This window comes from Perognathus longimembris, chromosome 3, assembly GCF_023159225.1.
Source record: "Perognathus longimembris pacificus isolate PPM17 chromosome 3, ASM2315922v1, whole genome shotgun sequence".
Lineage (NCBI taxonomy): Eukaryota > Metazoa > Chordata > Mammalia > Rodentia > Heteromyidae > Perognathus > Perognathus longimembris.
The window spans coordinates 64,196,572-64,213,309 of NC_063163.1; the positions used below are offsets into that span (position 1 = coordinate 64,196,572).

The 16,738-nt window shown below is 40.6% G+C and overlaps 1 protein-coding gene across 2 annotated transcripts in view; it reads left to right on the plus strand.

The window, feature by feature from the left end:
• Ift88 (intraflagellar transport 88) overlaps positions 1–16,738 on the plus strand; it is a 94,219-nt gene that overhangs the window by 63,673 nt on the left and 13,808 nt on the right. For both annotated transcript variants that reach the window (XM_048341694.1, XM_048341695.1), the window contains exons 21-23: positions 2,257–2,309; positions 4,184–4,249; positions 7,458–7,564. In XM_048341694.1, coding sequence (XP_048197651.1) covers positions 2,257–2,309; positions 4,184–4,249; positions 7,458–7,564 — 226 coding nt within the window. The remainder of the gene's footprint in view (positions 1–2,256; positions 2,310–4,183; positions 4,250–7,457; positions 7,565–16,738) is intronic.

Genomic DNA, 16,738 nt, shown 5'->3' on the forward strand with positions numbered 1-16,738 from the left:
CCTGGAGCTCTGCCCTGGAGCGTGGTAATTTTCTGGTTCTTATCGGCTGCATCATCGTCCAAGAGAGAGATTGTGGCTTCCATATGATCAATTCTTTGTGCTGTGGATTCAGGTGCGGAGTTTATGGATGTCAGAGAGCTATTTATGGTTGCCAGATCAGCTCTGATCATGGAAATTTCTTCCTTTAAAGAGTTGTATTTTAAATCTATTTTTTCATGCATTTCACTTCTCAGGATGTTAAGGTCTTCTTTAATGGAAGTTTGCACTGTATCCATTTTTGCTTCCATTTCTTTCTTGGCTTCCTGGATGTCCTTCGAGACTTCTACTCTAAACTCCTGGAATTGTTTTCTGATTTCGTTTCTGAGGCTTTCTTTCCATCATTTCTGCTAACATAGCCTCAGTTGTTTTCTTATTCTCCATCTCCTCTTCAGTCATGCTGCTTTTTGGAGTTGGTGAGTTGGCTTGCCCTTTGATGAAATTTGTTATATTTCTTTGTGATTTGCGCATCTGAAGATCTGTGGGTGGCTTCCCTGGTTTGGCTTTGTGCTGGTTCCCACTGGTCCATCAGTGGGAGACTTGTGTCCTGGCTCTGGGTTTGAGTTTGGCTGTTGAACCTTACTGCCCAATGGGTGAGCATAACCTTCTCGATTGTTGCTGAGGTGGTCACCCTCACTTGTGCCCGCTTGTGCACTCCCGTGGGGGTTTGGGCAAGAGGTCCTCCTGCTGGGGGGCTAACACGCTGGCCTACGCTGGCCCTCCAGGGAGCGCGTGCGTGTGCACTCTAGTGCTTCCTTTGGGGATGAGTTGCCCGAGTTGTTGGAGGATGCTTGTGTCCTCTCGCGAATTTGTTGTGGGGGGATGGTATGCGTGGGCCCCTGCAGGATCAAGTGTCCGGGCGCGGGTTGGGGCCCGCAGATTCTGTGCCTCCACTGTGAGGGGGGCGTGTGTTCGGGCCCAGGTGACCCTGCTGTGCTGGTGTTGCTCACCAGCGAGCCTGGGGCTTCCAAAGCCTACCAGTCCCCGGGCCCCTGCTGGGGAGGGGGCGGGGCCTGTGTGGCCAGGTTCAGCTGGCCCTGCTGGGGCTTTGGAGGGGGGGATGCCTTGGTGCTGCTCCACCTCTGTTAGTTCCTGCTTCCTCCCAGAAGTCTTAGTGCTGCCAGCTATGGAGCTGCTTTATTCCCTCGGGGTAGGGAGGGGGACGGAGGGAGCTCTAGCTTCTTTGTAGGGTTTGGGTCTCTGCTAGAGCTGGTCTCTCGTTTGGGGGGGTGATGGGGAACTTACTGGTCCTGGGTTGAGTGTGTGTCCTGCGCTGCTGTGGATTTTTCGGGGCTGTGGTGCTGGGGTGATCGGTGATCGGGGTGATCGGTCGTTTGGTGGTGGCGGCCCTGGCTCTCCCCATCTGCACCTCGGGTTCCCCTGCTGCTTACGTCTGATCCCAGCCGTTCTGTCCCCGCACCTCCGGTCCTTTGCTGCTGCTGTCTGTCTCGGTGGTCTGCACTCCGTCTGGGATCCGTGGAGCTCTTGCTGTCCGGACTCTGTGCTCCTGGTGTGACTTTTCAGTAGTCGGTTTGTTGGCGCCGGGTCCCCTTTCCTAGCCTGGCCCTGTTCGGGCCAGGGTCGGCGGGTGGGGGGGTACCCTGGAGATTTTCCGGCTCCGTGCAGGTTATAGGCTCTTCTTTTTTTGTTCTTTTTCGTTTCCTGTGTTTCTCTATTGCTTCTTGCTGCTGGGTTTGCTGGGTTCTTGATGGGGTGTTGGGTGCTGGAGTTCCCAGCTCACTATTCAGTTGGAGCGAGTTGGGGTGCCTCCCTACTGTGGCGGCGCCATCTTCCCTCTTAGTTGTGTTTTTTTTAACCAGACAATTTAAATGTTTTTCATAAATAAACAGAGCACCAGTGGCTCACCTATAATTATAGCTACTCTGAAGCTGGGATCTTGGTTCGAAACCAGCTTAGAAAAGAGAAGTTTACTGAACTCCATCTCCAAAATTACTAGCAAAAAACATGGCTGGAGATAGCATGCCAGCCCTGAGTTCAAACCCCAGTACCTAGCATGTTTAGGTGAACCTTGAAAGACTCTAGAGGTTGAAAGATCATAATGCAGGAAATTATATGCCTGTTATTTACAATAATAAAAAATGATCTGATAAAAGTCACAGATTAATTCAAAGGTACTATAGAGATAAAGCTTTATAAAACTGACTATCTCAGATTATTTTTGTTATATATCTAATTTGAACCAATTTATTTCTTTCATAGGCCCACGCAAGTGAAATGGCAGCTGATGGTTGCTAGTTGTTTTAGAAGAAGTGGTAAATGTTTTAATTTTATTAATTTCTTATCTTTTCTTCTTTTAGGTTATTATGTATGTAAATATGTAGGTTTACTTGCTAAAACACTACACAAAATGAAGATTATTGGAGGAACATCATAGTTACATACAGTAATAACATACAGATTTTCTTCTTTTCTTTTTTTGGGTGAAAGGTAGGGATTGAGCCCATGAGCAAGTGCTGTGCCATTAAGCTACACCCACTTCTGCCCTGAGCCAACCCACACAACTTGGATATTAATCTTGTATTCAAATACTTCTCTTAAAAAGGATTACTTGACTGAAAAAGGGAACAAAGGACAAATACAGCTAGAACAGTCAGTGTACACATGTGATCTAGGAAGTAGAAAATGTTGAAAGGAGTCTGGGAGGAGGGAACGTGGGAGATGAGCCCGGGACACTAGGCCTGTGAATTGTTAAATCTCAGGTCAGTAGATATAGGGGTTCTTTATACATACCAGTGTGATCCTCAAAACATGTAATCACTAACTCCTACTACATATATAATTTGGTTATACTGTATATATTTTATTTATACCAATGTGAGTTTTCAGCTGCCTAGGTTCTATTAATTGAAGAAATAATATAAAGTATGCACATGAACACTCACATTCTGACTAGTTTGAAAACAACCTGCTTGGGTTGGTAAAGTGCAAGTTTAGAAGCAGCAGCTAGCATTTAATTGAGCATTTACTGTGTGGTAAGTGCTTCCTATTCTACATAAGTATTACAACGCTCTTTAAAGCACTTGAATAACTATTCCTTTTGTACATAGAAATTTGTAACTTGTCTACTGAGGCTTTAGCAAAGATCTTTGATCCAAACCTCTTTTTCCTATTCTTTGCAGCTGTAATAAGCAAATGAGGAAACAAATGATTGGTTGGGGATGTAGCTCATTGGTGGAGTGCTTCCCTTAGCATGTTCAAGGTCCTGGGTTTTATCCCTAACACTGAAGAACAAACAAAATATTGCTTTCAGGATACTTTTTAGTGTTTAAAACATTTTTATCTTTTCCTACTAAATGGATAACATTGAAATTATTACGGATTTATGACCAATTATTTTTTAATTACCTGTACATCTGAAATAATACTTTTTAGGAAATTGAATGGATTTGTGACACAACTCTACCATTATAGCCACTAAAATATTGATTTTTAAGAAGTAAAAGTAGGGCTGGGAATATGGCCTAGTGGCAAGAGTGCTTGCTTGTATACATGAAACCCTAGATTTGATTCCTCAGCACCACATGTATAGAAAAGGCCAGAAGTGGCACTGGCTCATGTGGTAGAGTGCTAGCCTTGAGCAAAAAGAAGCCAGGGACAATGCTCAAGCCCCGAGTTCAAGCCCCAGGACTGGCAAAAAAAGGAAAAAGAAGTAAAAAGTAGCCAAGCAATGGTATCTGTCATGGCTATAATCCTAGCTCTTGGGAGGCTGAGATCCAGAATGTAATGGTTAGAAGCCAGTCTGAGAAGAGTTTATGCAACTGTCTCCAAAATAACCTGCAAAAAGCAGGGCTGGAAGTGTGGCTCAAGTGGTAGAGTGTCAGGCCAATGCTTAACTAGACCAATAAATTAAAGCTATAAGTTGTCACAAAGAGTCCATTACCTTGAAAAAAAAGAAAAGTAATACTAAGTTTCAACTATTATCTATTTAGTTCTGCCTTAACACTTTCTCAACTTTATTTCACTTGTACATTTTCCCCCAGAAGAATGATATATATTTGCTTCTAGCAGGCATGAAAACATTATGTTAAGTCATTAAAGGATACCAACATTTTTAATTAAAATTAATATTTTGCTAAATTCTATTAGTTTGTTATTGTGTTAGTTTGTTTTTCTTTTTTCTTTATAGGTAACTACCAGAAAGCATTAGATACTTACAAAGATATTCACAGAAAATTTCCAGAAAATGTTGAATGTAAGTGAAAGCATAGGCTATTACCTGTGTGTTCGAATATATAATTATGTTGCCATCATCCTCATATACATAAATGCAGCCTCTATCTGTGATACATAGGTCTAAATGTTTTATAGTTCAGGAAAATTTGGTTATGCAAGTGTGCATTTTTACAGAATTTTGTTAATAGTTTAAACAATGTTGACTTCACTAGTAAGCCAGTCTATACTGAAGAGTTTATGAAATTTTTGAAAAATGCTTAGCTCATTATTAATTTTTTTCAAAGTTACTAAGCTGGTATTTTATAGGAAAAATATTTTAACTGTGCAACTTAGTATATAGCTTTATGAGATTTTATAAGCTTACAAAAACATCACATATTGATAACAGGTGGATTTTTTTTTTTTTTTTTTTTTTTTTTTTGCCAGTCTTGGGCCTTGGACTAAGCTTCTGAGCACTGTCCCTGGCCTCTTCTTGCTCAAGGCTAGCACTCTGCCACTTGAGCCACAGCGCCCCCTCTGATCGTTTTCCATATATATGGTGCTGGGGAATCGAACCAAGAGCTTCATGTGTAGGAGGCAAGCACTCTTGCCACTAGGCCATACTCCCAGCCCAAAAGATGGATTTTTAATGTTACTTTAATTTCAAGACATGGGGCCAGAGGTAGTGGCTCACACAGTTCTAGCCACTCGGGAGTTAGAGATCAGGAGAATTCAGTTTGCAATCAGCTCAGAGAAAAAGTTAGCAAAATCCCATCTTAGCTAATAGAATGGTCCATCAGAAAAGGAGATATTGAAGGTCAAGCCAGAGAAGACACAGTGATGGAGAAGTTGGAGGGAGTGGAGTTAAGCCACATGAGTGGGGAGGTAGAACTTTACAAAGCACTAGGATCCTTCTTATACAGGATCCTACTGAAGAGTTGGCCTACTAGAGCCTAACAGTTCATCAGCGTCCTTGAAGAACAAGAACATGACCATAAGCAAGCATCCTGCTTGTTTATGGGCAAATCTGTGGTATAGGTCTTTCATTTCAGCCCAAGATTTGGGGGTAAAACCAGCATGAAATTATGAAACAATCACTTAACAAGGAAAGAAACATCTTTTTCACCCCCAAAAAACAGGAGTTAAAAAAATTATCACAGGAACTGAAAAAAAAAAGTTGTCTTACAACTGGCTTCCGTAAGTTTCAAGAAGTCACAAAACTATGAGAGGCAGAAATCACAGAATAAGATGAAAAAACAAATAGGAGATTCTAAAAGAAAAAAGGACTGACAAAGAGTATAATATATAAAAAGGATTTAGGAGAGCTAAAAGTGTATAGCACAATTAAAATGTTATTTAAGGATAGTAAAGAACAGGAGATCAAATTCATAGTTGGAAAAAATTAGAGTTTGATAGATAAAGAGTACAAGAGACAATCTAAGAATGATAAATATTGCCGAAGAGTAAACAGAACAGTGGCAAAGAAAAGAATAAAAGATGAGAAAACAAATATTCTAGAATGGGCAAAAATGCTATCTGTAAAGAAAGACAAGCCTCCTTGATACATGACTGTTAGGGTGGGAGGTAGAGACAGTAGATACCAGGTCTGCAAAACAAACTTCTTCTCAAATGGTATTTCCACATGTTTGGGTCAGCGACTTTACATTATGTATCTAAAACCAAACAACTACTAAACATAAAAAGGTCTAGAATAGACCTATCAGTGGATCACAATAGCTCAACAGCTATGTACACATGATCATATAAGACAAGGATAAGCAAAAACAGCTCCAAGAGAAAGACACAGCAGGATTCTATTGCTGATGTTACATTTAAAGTTCTAGGTGAATTTCCTTTGGCATATCCTACGTGGTTACTGTATATGATTTTGGTACACTGGATATTGTATATATGCCTACCTGATCTAGGGAAGGGAAAGAAAAACAAGGGTATAAGATATCACAAGAAATGTACTCACTGCCTTATTATGTAACTGTACCCCTTTTGCACAACACATTGTCAATAAAATTTAATAATAAAAAAGACAAAAATAAAAGAAAGACAAGCCAATTATCAGCAACAATAAATAGCAAGCACTACATACCAGTAAAGGTGAAACAGTCTTTATATCTATGTGTAAATGCAGTAGAAAGATATTTCTAGAAGGGTAAGACCAACAAAATACACTTGTCTCCTTTCTTGTAGGAACAAAAAGTTGATCATAATAGAATCTCACTACAAAGCTAACTAAAACTTCAGAACTTTTATGGCTGCTCTGTGAGAGTACAATTTGATTTAACATCTAGCTAATATAATTACAATACATAACTTAAGTGGTAGATGTAGTGAAGGGAGAAATGAGAAGTATGCTGTATTCCTTCTCATTTATGAGGGTGTCAAGAAATGTTATTTAGGGGGCTGGGAATATGGCCTAGTGGCAAGAGTGCTTGCCTCGTATACATGAGGCCCTGGGTTCGATTCCTCAGCACCACATATACAGAAAATGGCCAGAAGTGGCGCTGTGGCTCAAATGGCAGAGTGCTAGCCTTGAGCAAAAAAGAAGCCAGGGACAGTGCTCAGGCCGAGTTCATGGCCTAGGACTAGCCAAAAAAAAAAAAAGAAAGAAATGTTATTTAAGCTGGGTTTCATATCACATGTCTATAGTCCTAGCTACTGTGGAAACACAGAAATACCATTTAAACCTTGATGCAAATATTACAAAATATATAAGAATACCAAGCTTCCCTAGGGAGTGAGCAGCTTTCCATTTTTTAAAGTTTTTTATTAGCATAAATTAATTATACATAGGGGTTTTGTCATGATAAGCATTGAGTCTAATGGAAAATAAAGAACAACACTTTTCCTAAACTTCCCTAGGAGTAGATGCTAATGCAGAATCTCTGAAGAATAGAATTAGAAGATGTAATCAAGAACCTCAAAGTAATCATAAAGTTGGGATCCAGGAACTCCGCTGTTTAGTAATTTATCCCAAGGAACTAGAGAGGCACACAGATATTTGGAAAAGAATATTAATGTTCAGCAAAATGAGTAGGTTATGGCATATCCTGAATTATTTTGTGGAGAGAGTCTGTTAAGCCTCCCCAGGATTGTGAGGAGTAATAATTTTTAGAAGAAAGGCAGTTTTTGTGCATACTACCCTGTCTCTGTTCTAAATGCCAAGGTCAGTGATTTATTGGACTTTCACCACGGGCAGCATTCTTTCCTAAATACATTTTTTCATAATTTAGGTCTGCGTTTCTTGGTTCGTCTCTGCACAGATATTGGATTAAAAGAAGTTCAAGAATATGCCACAAAACTCAAGAAGTTGGAAAAAATGAAAGAAATGAAGGAACAGGTATCTCGTATGGGCCGAAAACTATTATCTGTTAATTTTCAAAATGTCAGCCTACTGTAGCTCAGATGTGTGATGTTAGGAGCTTGTATCAGAAAGCAGAGTACATTTTGTTCTGTTTAGGCATAAGAAGAAGAAGAGTAACTAAAATTCTAATTTTAGAAAATTCTGACAAGAGCATGTTTCCAGTGGGAGGAAATGCAGTAGTTTCTATACATTAGTATATAGTCATGAACAGACAAATGTAACTTTTTCATCGTATGAAAGAGTACTTGCCTAGCATGCAATTTCTACCTGCAAGAGAGAAAATGGGGGAGGGGAAGATGAGGAAAGAAGGGAAAGAGAGGACTAAAAGAAAACTCGAGTGAGTAACTAGTTTGCTTTCTTATGAAAATAGAGACAAATGACTTCTTACAAAATTAATTATTTTGAGGGGCTGGGGATATGGCCTAGTGGCAAGAGTGCTTGCCTCATATACATGAGGCCCTGGGTTCGATTCCCCAGCACCACATATACAGAAAATGGCCAGAAGTGGCGCTGTGGCTCAAGTGGCAGAGTGCTAGCCTTGAGCAAGAAGAAGCCAGGGACAGTGCTCAGGCCCTGAGACCAAGCCCCAGGACTGGCAAAAAAAAAAAAAAAAAAAAAATTATTTTGAATACAGAAAAAAAATCTGAATTCTACATTTGCTTTCAAATTATGGTTGGTCCTTGTGTCTTTAAGATGGATCTGATTGTTCTCTTGTTTTTGTGGGGGTTTCTTAATGGTCCTTGAGCTTGAACTCAGGACCTGGGTGCTATCCCTGAGCTCTATTGCTCAAGGCTAGCATTCTACCACTTTGAGCCACAGAGGCACTTCCAGTTTTTGAGTGGTTAATTGAAGAGTCTCTCTGCCTGGGCTGGCTTCATTGTAATATGAATAAAAGCCAGCATCACTTAGGTGTCTTCTCGTTACGTTTTCCTTAATGTTTGAACTAGAGCTCAAATACTAGTCTTCCTAATAAAACCTCAGCCTTTCTTTAAAATTAAAGTTCATTAACTTTCCTGCCCATGCTGGCTTCCAACTGTGGTCCTCAAATCTCAGCCACCTGAGTAGATAGGATTACAGGTGTGAGCCGTAGTGCCAGGCTAGACTAATGAATCTGGCTATATTATGAACAGACTAATGTCATTGAAACAAAAGCTTACCTTTTCCAGTTATGACTCCACGTCTCAATTCCTCTTCCATCAAAGTATTTATATTCATTAGTCAGCTTTTATTCCTCATATACTTGAAACCTTTGACATCAATTTGTACTTTGAAATTTTTAGCAAGCCCCATTCTTATCGGAAGAGTAGAGTTGACATATAGTTGATAGTGTCAGCTGCATGTCAGAAGAATATTTAAACTCATAGTAAAGGCTGAGGATGGAGCTCAGTGGTGGAGTACTTTCCGGGCAGGTGCAAAACCCTGTGGTTCATTCATAGCCCCACAAAAAATAATAATTAACTAAATTCACAGGAATAAAGCTATGTCAGGAACCCCTCAAGAATTTTTGCTGTACTATTTTTTGTCATTAAAAATAATTCCCTCTGGCTTTATTTACTTTTTTTTTTTTTTTGGCCAGTCCTGGGGCTTGGACTCAGGGCCTGAGCACTGTCCCTGGCCTCCTCTTGCTCAAGGCTAGCACTCTGCCACCTGAGCCACAGCGCCACTTCTGGCAGTTTTCTATATATGTCGTGCTGGGAATCGAACCCAGGGCTTCATGTATATGAGGCAAGCACTCTTGCCACTAGGCCATATTCCCAGCCCTCCCTATGGCTTTATTAAAACTAGTTTGGTAAACTCAGTGTAAGTTACCACTGATGTGTGTGTGTGTGTATCTTTTTTTTTTTTTTTTTTTTTTGCCAATCCTGAGGCTTGAACTCAGGGCCTGAGCACTTTTTCTGGTTTCTTTTTGCTCAAGGCTAGCACTCTACCACTTGAGCCACAGAGCCACTTCCGGCTTTTTCTGTTCATGTGGTGCTGAGGAATCGAACCCAGGACTTCAAGGCAAGCATTCTACCGCTAAACCATATTCCAGCCCCAATGTTCTTTTACTTTCCCATCTCCTTATTGTTGTTGGTGATGGTGGTAGTTATGGTGCTTGAACTCAGGGCCTATGCGCTGTCCCTGAGCCTCTGTGTACAAGGCTAGTGCTCTGCCACTTAAGCCATAGTGCTACTTATGGTTTTTGAGTGGTTAGTTGGAAATAAGAATCTTACAGGGATTTTTCTGCCTGGGCTGTCTTCTAACCATGATCCTCAGATCACAGCCTTCTGAGTAGCTAGGATTATAGGCATGAGCCACCTATGCCCAGCCTTTCCCAACTTCTTAACACTTCTCTTTGGGTAATATTTTATATTGGCTTCATTGTAATCTGAATAAAAACCAGCATCACCTAGTATCTTCTCTTGTTATGTTTTCCTTAATATTTGAACTTGAGCTCAAATATTAGTCTTTCTAATAATACCTCAGTCTTTCTTTAATATTAAAGTCACCAGCCACATCCATAAAATACTGAGATAAACCTTCAGGTGATCTCTCCAGTTACCTTGAGATCTCTTTGTTTTCTCCAGACTCCATGCTAAGTACTTTTTCCTTTTCTCCCTTGTCTTCAAATTGTTCTGCTTGTTTTTGAAAGTTTTCTCCATATTCCTCATTATATCATATATGCAAAAATTGTTTCCAATGTGGAGGAACATCAATGGAAAAGAAAGATTCTAGGAAAACGAGAGGTCAAAAGAGAATTCCCATTTTCCTGAGAACCAACTTTTCAGCTGATTATTGTCTGTCCCATTTCAATTTAGGGTTTGTAGACTGTGAGCCTATGGGACAGGACAGGTCATTGCTTTTCATGACTTGTGTAGGGCATAAAACACAATTCATAATGAAACAATGCAATAAACTTCTGAATTAACTATACTCTTCTAAACTTGAACTTAAAAGCGTATTACCTTTTCTCTGCATTTCTTGCTTAGAATCAATCTAGATGTTAAAACTTAACAATTTCTCTATATAATTAAAATTTCTTCACAAACATTGTTGATACCCATTTATATTTTCTTATTATACAGGTATATCTTGATTTAGTCACATATTTCCGTCTTATTAGTCATATATTTTTCTTTTAAATGTCAGTAACATTTTTTTGTTGTCCTTAGAGTTGAACTTAGGACCTTAGTTTTGCTAGGGTAACACTACTGATTAAGCAATGGCTTTAGCCTTTTTTGTTGTTGTTGTTCTGGTCATTTATGAAATAAGGTGTCACTACGTCAGCCTAGATTATTATCCTCCTGTTGTTTATGCTTTCTGCATAGCTAAATTGACAGGTGTGAACCACCCTTCTCAACTGTTTATTGAATTGGTGTCTTGTGAATTTTTTACCCAGCTTTATCTTCGAGTCTGTTGTCTCCTGGCCAGCTAGGATTATAAGTATGACCCACCAACATCCATCAGTATTTTGTAACTTTCTGTTTTCAGTCTGATTTTCATGTGTTTCCTGCTAAAGTTCTTTGTCTCTGTAACTGTAGGTGAACCATTCCATATAGTTGACTTTAAGATGAAATGGTTATGTAATTAGCTAGAGATATCATAATACATCCATCCTTTATCTGGAGCTGCTAAAGAATAAAGAATTGGCTCTCTATTTTCATGCTTTCTCCTCTGTCTTTCTGCTAATGGCAGAAGTTTGATACCAAGAAAGGAAAGAAAGAACAAAGAAAATTAATATCCTGGGTCACTTATTCTTGAGTGATATTAGCACTCTTCTCTGTGCCTCTTCACTTTATTACTAAAATTGTTGATTACAATGAACACAGGCATATAGCTCAGTGTTGGTGCACCTGCCTAGTATGCAGGAGGCTCTTGGTTTTATCTTCAGTGCTATAGACTGCAGCAGCATTTTCTTATTAAAGCTGAGTGCAGGATAAGTGCCAGCACTGTTCGAAGCACTCCCCATTTGACTTGACCATCTCAGTAATTGTGTCATGCTGAATATAGTATTACTATTTCTTTCTTTAATTTCATTCTTTTTGCAAGTCCTAGGGCTTGGGCACTGTCCCTGAGCCTCTTTGTGCTCAAGGCTAGTGCTCTACCAATTAAGCCACAATGCCACTGCTATATGTCTATTTTTTATACATGAGATAATGGAGACAACATAGAGGTTCCATAACTTGATCCAGGTCACACAGCTATTTAGGAGCATATTTGATCTACAATTAAAAACTTTAAACATGTGGCTCCTACCCTTGTTGCCTTATCACTTTATGAGTAGGAGAGAAAATGAATGTCAACATGTCAGGATTTGTATTTAGTTTAAGTCCTTAATTTTTTTTTCTGGTGCTGGGGCTCAAACTCTGGGCTTGGGCAGCACTCTTACCTCTTGAGCCACAGCACCACTTCTGGATTTTTCTGTGATTAATTGGAGATAAGACTCACAAACTTTCCTGCCAGGGCTGGCTTTGAACCATTATCCTCAGATCTCACCTTCCCAAGTAGCTAGGGTTACAGGCGTGAGCCACAGGTGCTCAGCCAGTCCTTACTTAATTTACATTAAGAACAGTTAGGAATTACATACCAGGAATTACATCAAATGCTTTTTGCCATCAGCAGCAGGGCCACGGAAGTCAGTCTAGGCCTCAAAGGAAAGGTAAGAGGAGCATAGAACACTCCGCTTCTGTCTCTGAGGCTGTGTGGCATGAAAGGCAGGCTTCAGTAAGGAAACTGAGAGATAAGAGGTTCTGCTTCCATTAAGAGGCAGTTCCTAGGAAAGCCTCATTTGTAATGGGTATGGTAGGACCCTTGAAGCTTGATACGGACAGTACCAAGTGTGGATGAGGTCTGAGGATTCAAAATTAAGGCCAAGCTCATGAATTCTCTGGATTTGACCTGGGAGAAACCCAGTTCTTGTGGAATAATAGTATTCTGGGATGAGGGGAAAATGGTAGACTAAAAGTGTCTACCATTTTCACACTGTGGGAAAAATTCTGGTAACACAGAATAAACTAGATTCTGAATAGAAAAAGAAAGAGAATGAGAATCCATGCAGTACCACAGAGAAATAAACCCAACAGAGGGAAAGCAGGGAGGAATTCATTCCAAGGCCATTCCTGGCTCCCCAGAAGTAGGGTGGAAGCTGAAATCTTCATTATAAGGTGACACAGATGACAGTGATGACTGGCTGCTCATCCTATTGTCTGGAAAAGCCCCACCTTCCACAAACCATAGTCCCAGTTGAGAGAATTGTGAGAATGCACCTACTCTGGAGTGAAAGACTGGCCCGATGAATAAAGACATTGCTTTACACTTCTTACCACAGAGAGGAATTACAAGATACCACTCGGGAGAGTGCCTATTGATTGAGGCTAAAGTTTCTCAGGGGACCTGGGAATATGGAACCATCACAGGTCAAGGAGTCTGCACGCCTCTCTGTAGAATCTTATTGTGAGTTGTCACGGGCAGTGGTTGAGGAGGCAAGCAAGCACCAGTGGCTTGGGCCTGTAACCTTAGCTCTCCAAGAAGCTGTGATCTGGAGGATCTGTGTTCAAGGTCCGCCCTGGCAGCAAATTCAGTGAGACTCCAAAATAACTAGCATAGGAACAGGGCTGGAAGCATGGCTTAAGTGGTGCTGTCTAAGCAAGCACAAGCTCTTGAGTTCAAACCTCATCACTGCCAAAGCAAACAGAACATAGTAGAGGAGAGGCAGAGATGTCTGAGCTCTGAGGAGCAACACAGGCAGCTTAGACGCCAGAAGCAGTTGCTGTCGATGCCTGGAAGAGCTGGGTTATTGAGACTTGGGGCTTTCTGCTGAGGCGAGCAACAGGGCCGTGAGCGTGGCAGTCAGTCCAGACTTCCAAGGAAAGCAGCTCAACATGCCTGACAGATTTCATTAGAGGGAGCTGGGACAATGAAGGCTTGGGCCCTGGAGTAGTTGTAGGCCCCACCCTCTCTGGCCTGGCCCCAACAGCCTGAGGCCTGGACAGCAATAACATTTGGTGCCTGGCACTTGCTGAGTATTCTCTCTTCTTCTTGTATGGGTCAGAGCATTTCTACCCCAACCCATAGCCTCTTGAGCTCCACAAAAGCACATGATTGATAGTTAAGTAAATAGATACATAGACAGATGAGAACAACAGAAAAATCTTACTTTGGATTTTATGTCTTTGTTTCTGCTCTGGTTTGGTGGTTTTAATTTTTTATTCATTTGGGGGGTTTTGGTAGATCTAATATAGGTAATTTTGTTCTCCCACCTATTCATTCCCCACCCCCCTTCCTTAGGGGCCTGCATCCTCTTGCTTGGCTCGGCTTTTTTGCTTAAGCCTGGCTCTCTATATAACTTGAGCTATACTTCTACTTTGGGCTTTTTGCTGGTTATTTAAAAGTCTTGTAGATTTATCTCCCCATGCTGACTCTGAAGTGGAATTTTTAGAACTCAGCTTCCTGAGTAGCTAGGATCATAGATGAGATCACTAGTGTTCCCTTCCCCCCCCCGCCCCCCACTTACTTTTTAATTGTGCTCCTTCCTGTTCTGTAGAGTCATTATATCTGAGTCATATACATTTCAGTATGCAATCTTAAATCACAGTCCTTCATTTAAATTTTCCTTCTATCTACAACTAGAACTGCTTACTTTTTCATATTTTCTTCTTTCTCTGTTTCCTCATCCCTAATCTTTATTATCCAGACTTATCTACCTGTACTTATTAACCTAGCTGGTAACTAGATTGTCTGAACATCTTTGTTTTGTTGTTGTTTTGTTGTCGTTTTGGTTTTTTGTGTGTGTGCTTATCTGTCTAGTTTTGTTCACTTCTCTTTCCTCCTCCTTCAATCCAAAATTAACTAGATCTTTTCTATTTCACTCTACATTCTCATTCCTCTTTTCTCTTAAGTCAGCTGACACCTTTCCTTCCCTATGTAATACTTTGTATTATTTATTAGTATTATCCCCCAGCTCCTTCCCATTACCATTCCGGTTAACTAAGGTCTTTTCAGATCACAAAGATAAATCTTTGCTTTTGTATTTATCTAAAGATGCAGAAACAGTGACTGGTCTTCATTAGACATTGCCACAAACACAAGATTGTTACTGAACAACTTCAGTAGCTTTTGTAGCCAAGCTTTCTCATCCAGAGTGGAGAAGTCTACACATAGTGTCTTGAGCATTGAAATGGATTATTCAGCTACTGAGTCACACGCCTCCAATCGAGTTACATGAAAATACACCATTACCCAGACACTGCTCAGTCTTAAGTAATCTCTGAAAAGCCATCTAAAAAGACACAAGAGACTGAACCTTCTACCGAAACACTAGCCCTAGATACATAAATCTCAGTGAAAAGTCACAAATTTCATGTATAATCAAGGCAACATGTCAACCACAAAAGCTAACAACTCCATAATATAGGCCATATGATAGTGAAGAGGAAGAAAGTTCAATAAATCAAAAATCAATGACATGAATGATGAATAAAATTAATGACAAGTGTAGCAGCTGAATGAATTAAAGGATACAAACAACTAACTGCACTGAAAGAATTTAAATGAATAACTGAATAAAATAAAGAAGTCAGTGCAGGGGGCTGGGGATATAGCCTAGTGGCAAGAGTGCCTGCCTCGGATACACGAGGCCCTAGGTTCGATTCCCCAGCACCACATATACAGAAAACGGCCAGAAGCGGCGCTGTGGCTCAAGTGGCAGAGTGCTAGCCTTGAGCGGGAAGAAGCCAGGGACAGTGCTCAGGCCCTGAGTCCAAGGCCCAGGACTGGCCAAAAAAAAAAAAAAGTCAGTGCAGGATATGAAAGAGGAATATAATAACAATACAATAAAGTAAGGTATTATTGAAGGCAAAACAGAAAAATTAAAGATATTGGAAAAAAACACTAAGGAAATTACAAATGGGATTTGCAAGTTTCTTGGGATACTGTGACAAACCTAAACCTATGAATCATGAAGATAGAAGGAAAAGAGATAAATTGAGGGCGTAAGTAGCCATTCAATAGAATAATAGAACTTGAAAGAGTGGGCCATCTTGGTTGAGGAGGCTTACAGAACACCCAACAAGATCACAGAAATACCCCTAGACATATTTCAGTTAAGACACTGAATATACAGAATTAAGAAATACTGTTGAAAGACGCAAAGAAGAGGCTACAGGTCACATAAAATGGTGAGCCCGTTAAATTAACAGCAGATTCCTCAACACAACTCTTAAATGGAGGGTCAAGGAAGGACATAATCTAAACCCTAAAAGATAATCATTATCAACCTGGATTTCTATGCCCAACATCGTCATTGGGGGACAACCAAAAGCATAATATGATAGGTGGAACTTTGGAGAGTAGTTCTCCTTCCTCATTGAACTATTTGTGATGGCGATTTTTCTCTCCAGTTTATCACTGACATTACTAGAAAAACACTGATGCCTTCAGGTATCGTCCCTGTGATCTGGGGGTGGAGGAGCTCGGGAAGCAGTCCCCCTCCCCCATATGCCCTGGGGAGTTGCAGAGACCACCAGAGCCAAGGCCTCTTACTCTAGAGACTCCAAGTTACCAGCACTAGTTTAGCATTGGTCCCTTCTGTACTAGCTTTTATTTTTATGTCTATAGTTATTGCATGTTTATTGTTTCATATTCTCCTCCTACAAATTATGGAGGTGCCCACCACTTTGATTCCCTTTTCTCCTAGCCCAAGAGCTTTGATAAGTGACTGTACTTGATCTTATTTTCTCACTTCTGAGGTGCCCTTCAAATCACACAGCTGATCTCATTCAGATTAATTTCCTCATTCAGACGACTACATGCAATGGAAATTAATTCACGGAGTGCCTTTCCTAGTGGGAGTTGTGTTTGTGCCTTGGTACTCATTTCTTACTGGTTTGCTTCCATTCCTCCGGGCTCACCTAGGCCAGTTTAGCTCATCCTCTATTAACAAGGTAGGACCAGCTCACACCAGCCCTGGAATCTCTGAAGAGCATCCCAGAGTCTGACCCAGGTCCTTTCAGAATTGCTGTTTCTATGACTCAAGGACTCAGCTTTGTGTTTTCTAGGGAAGAATTTTTATACTAAGACTGAAAACAGTACTAGTCAGACCTCTTTCCTGTAAATGTCTGCCGTTTCCTGTAAATGTGAACAGTCATCGTTGGTTTGGCAGTTCCGATTTCT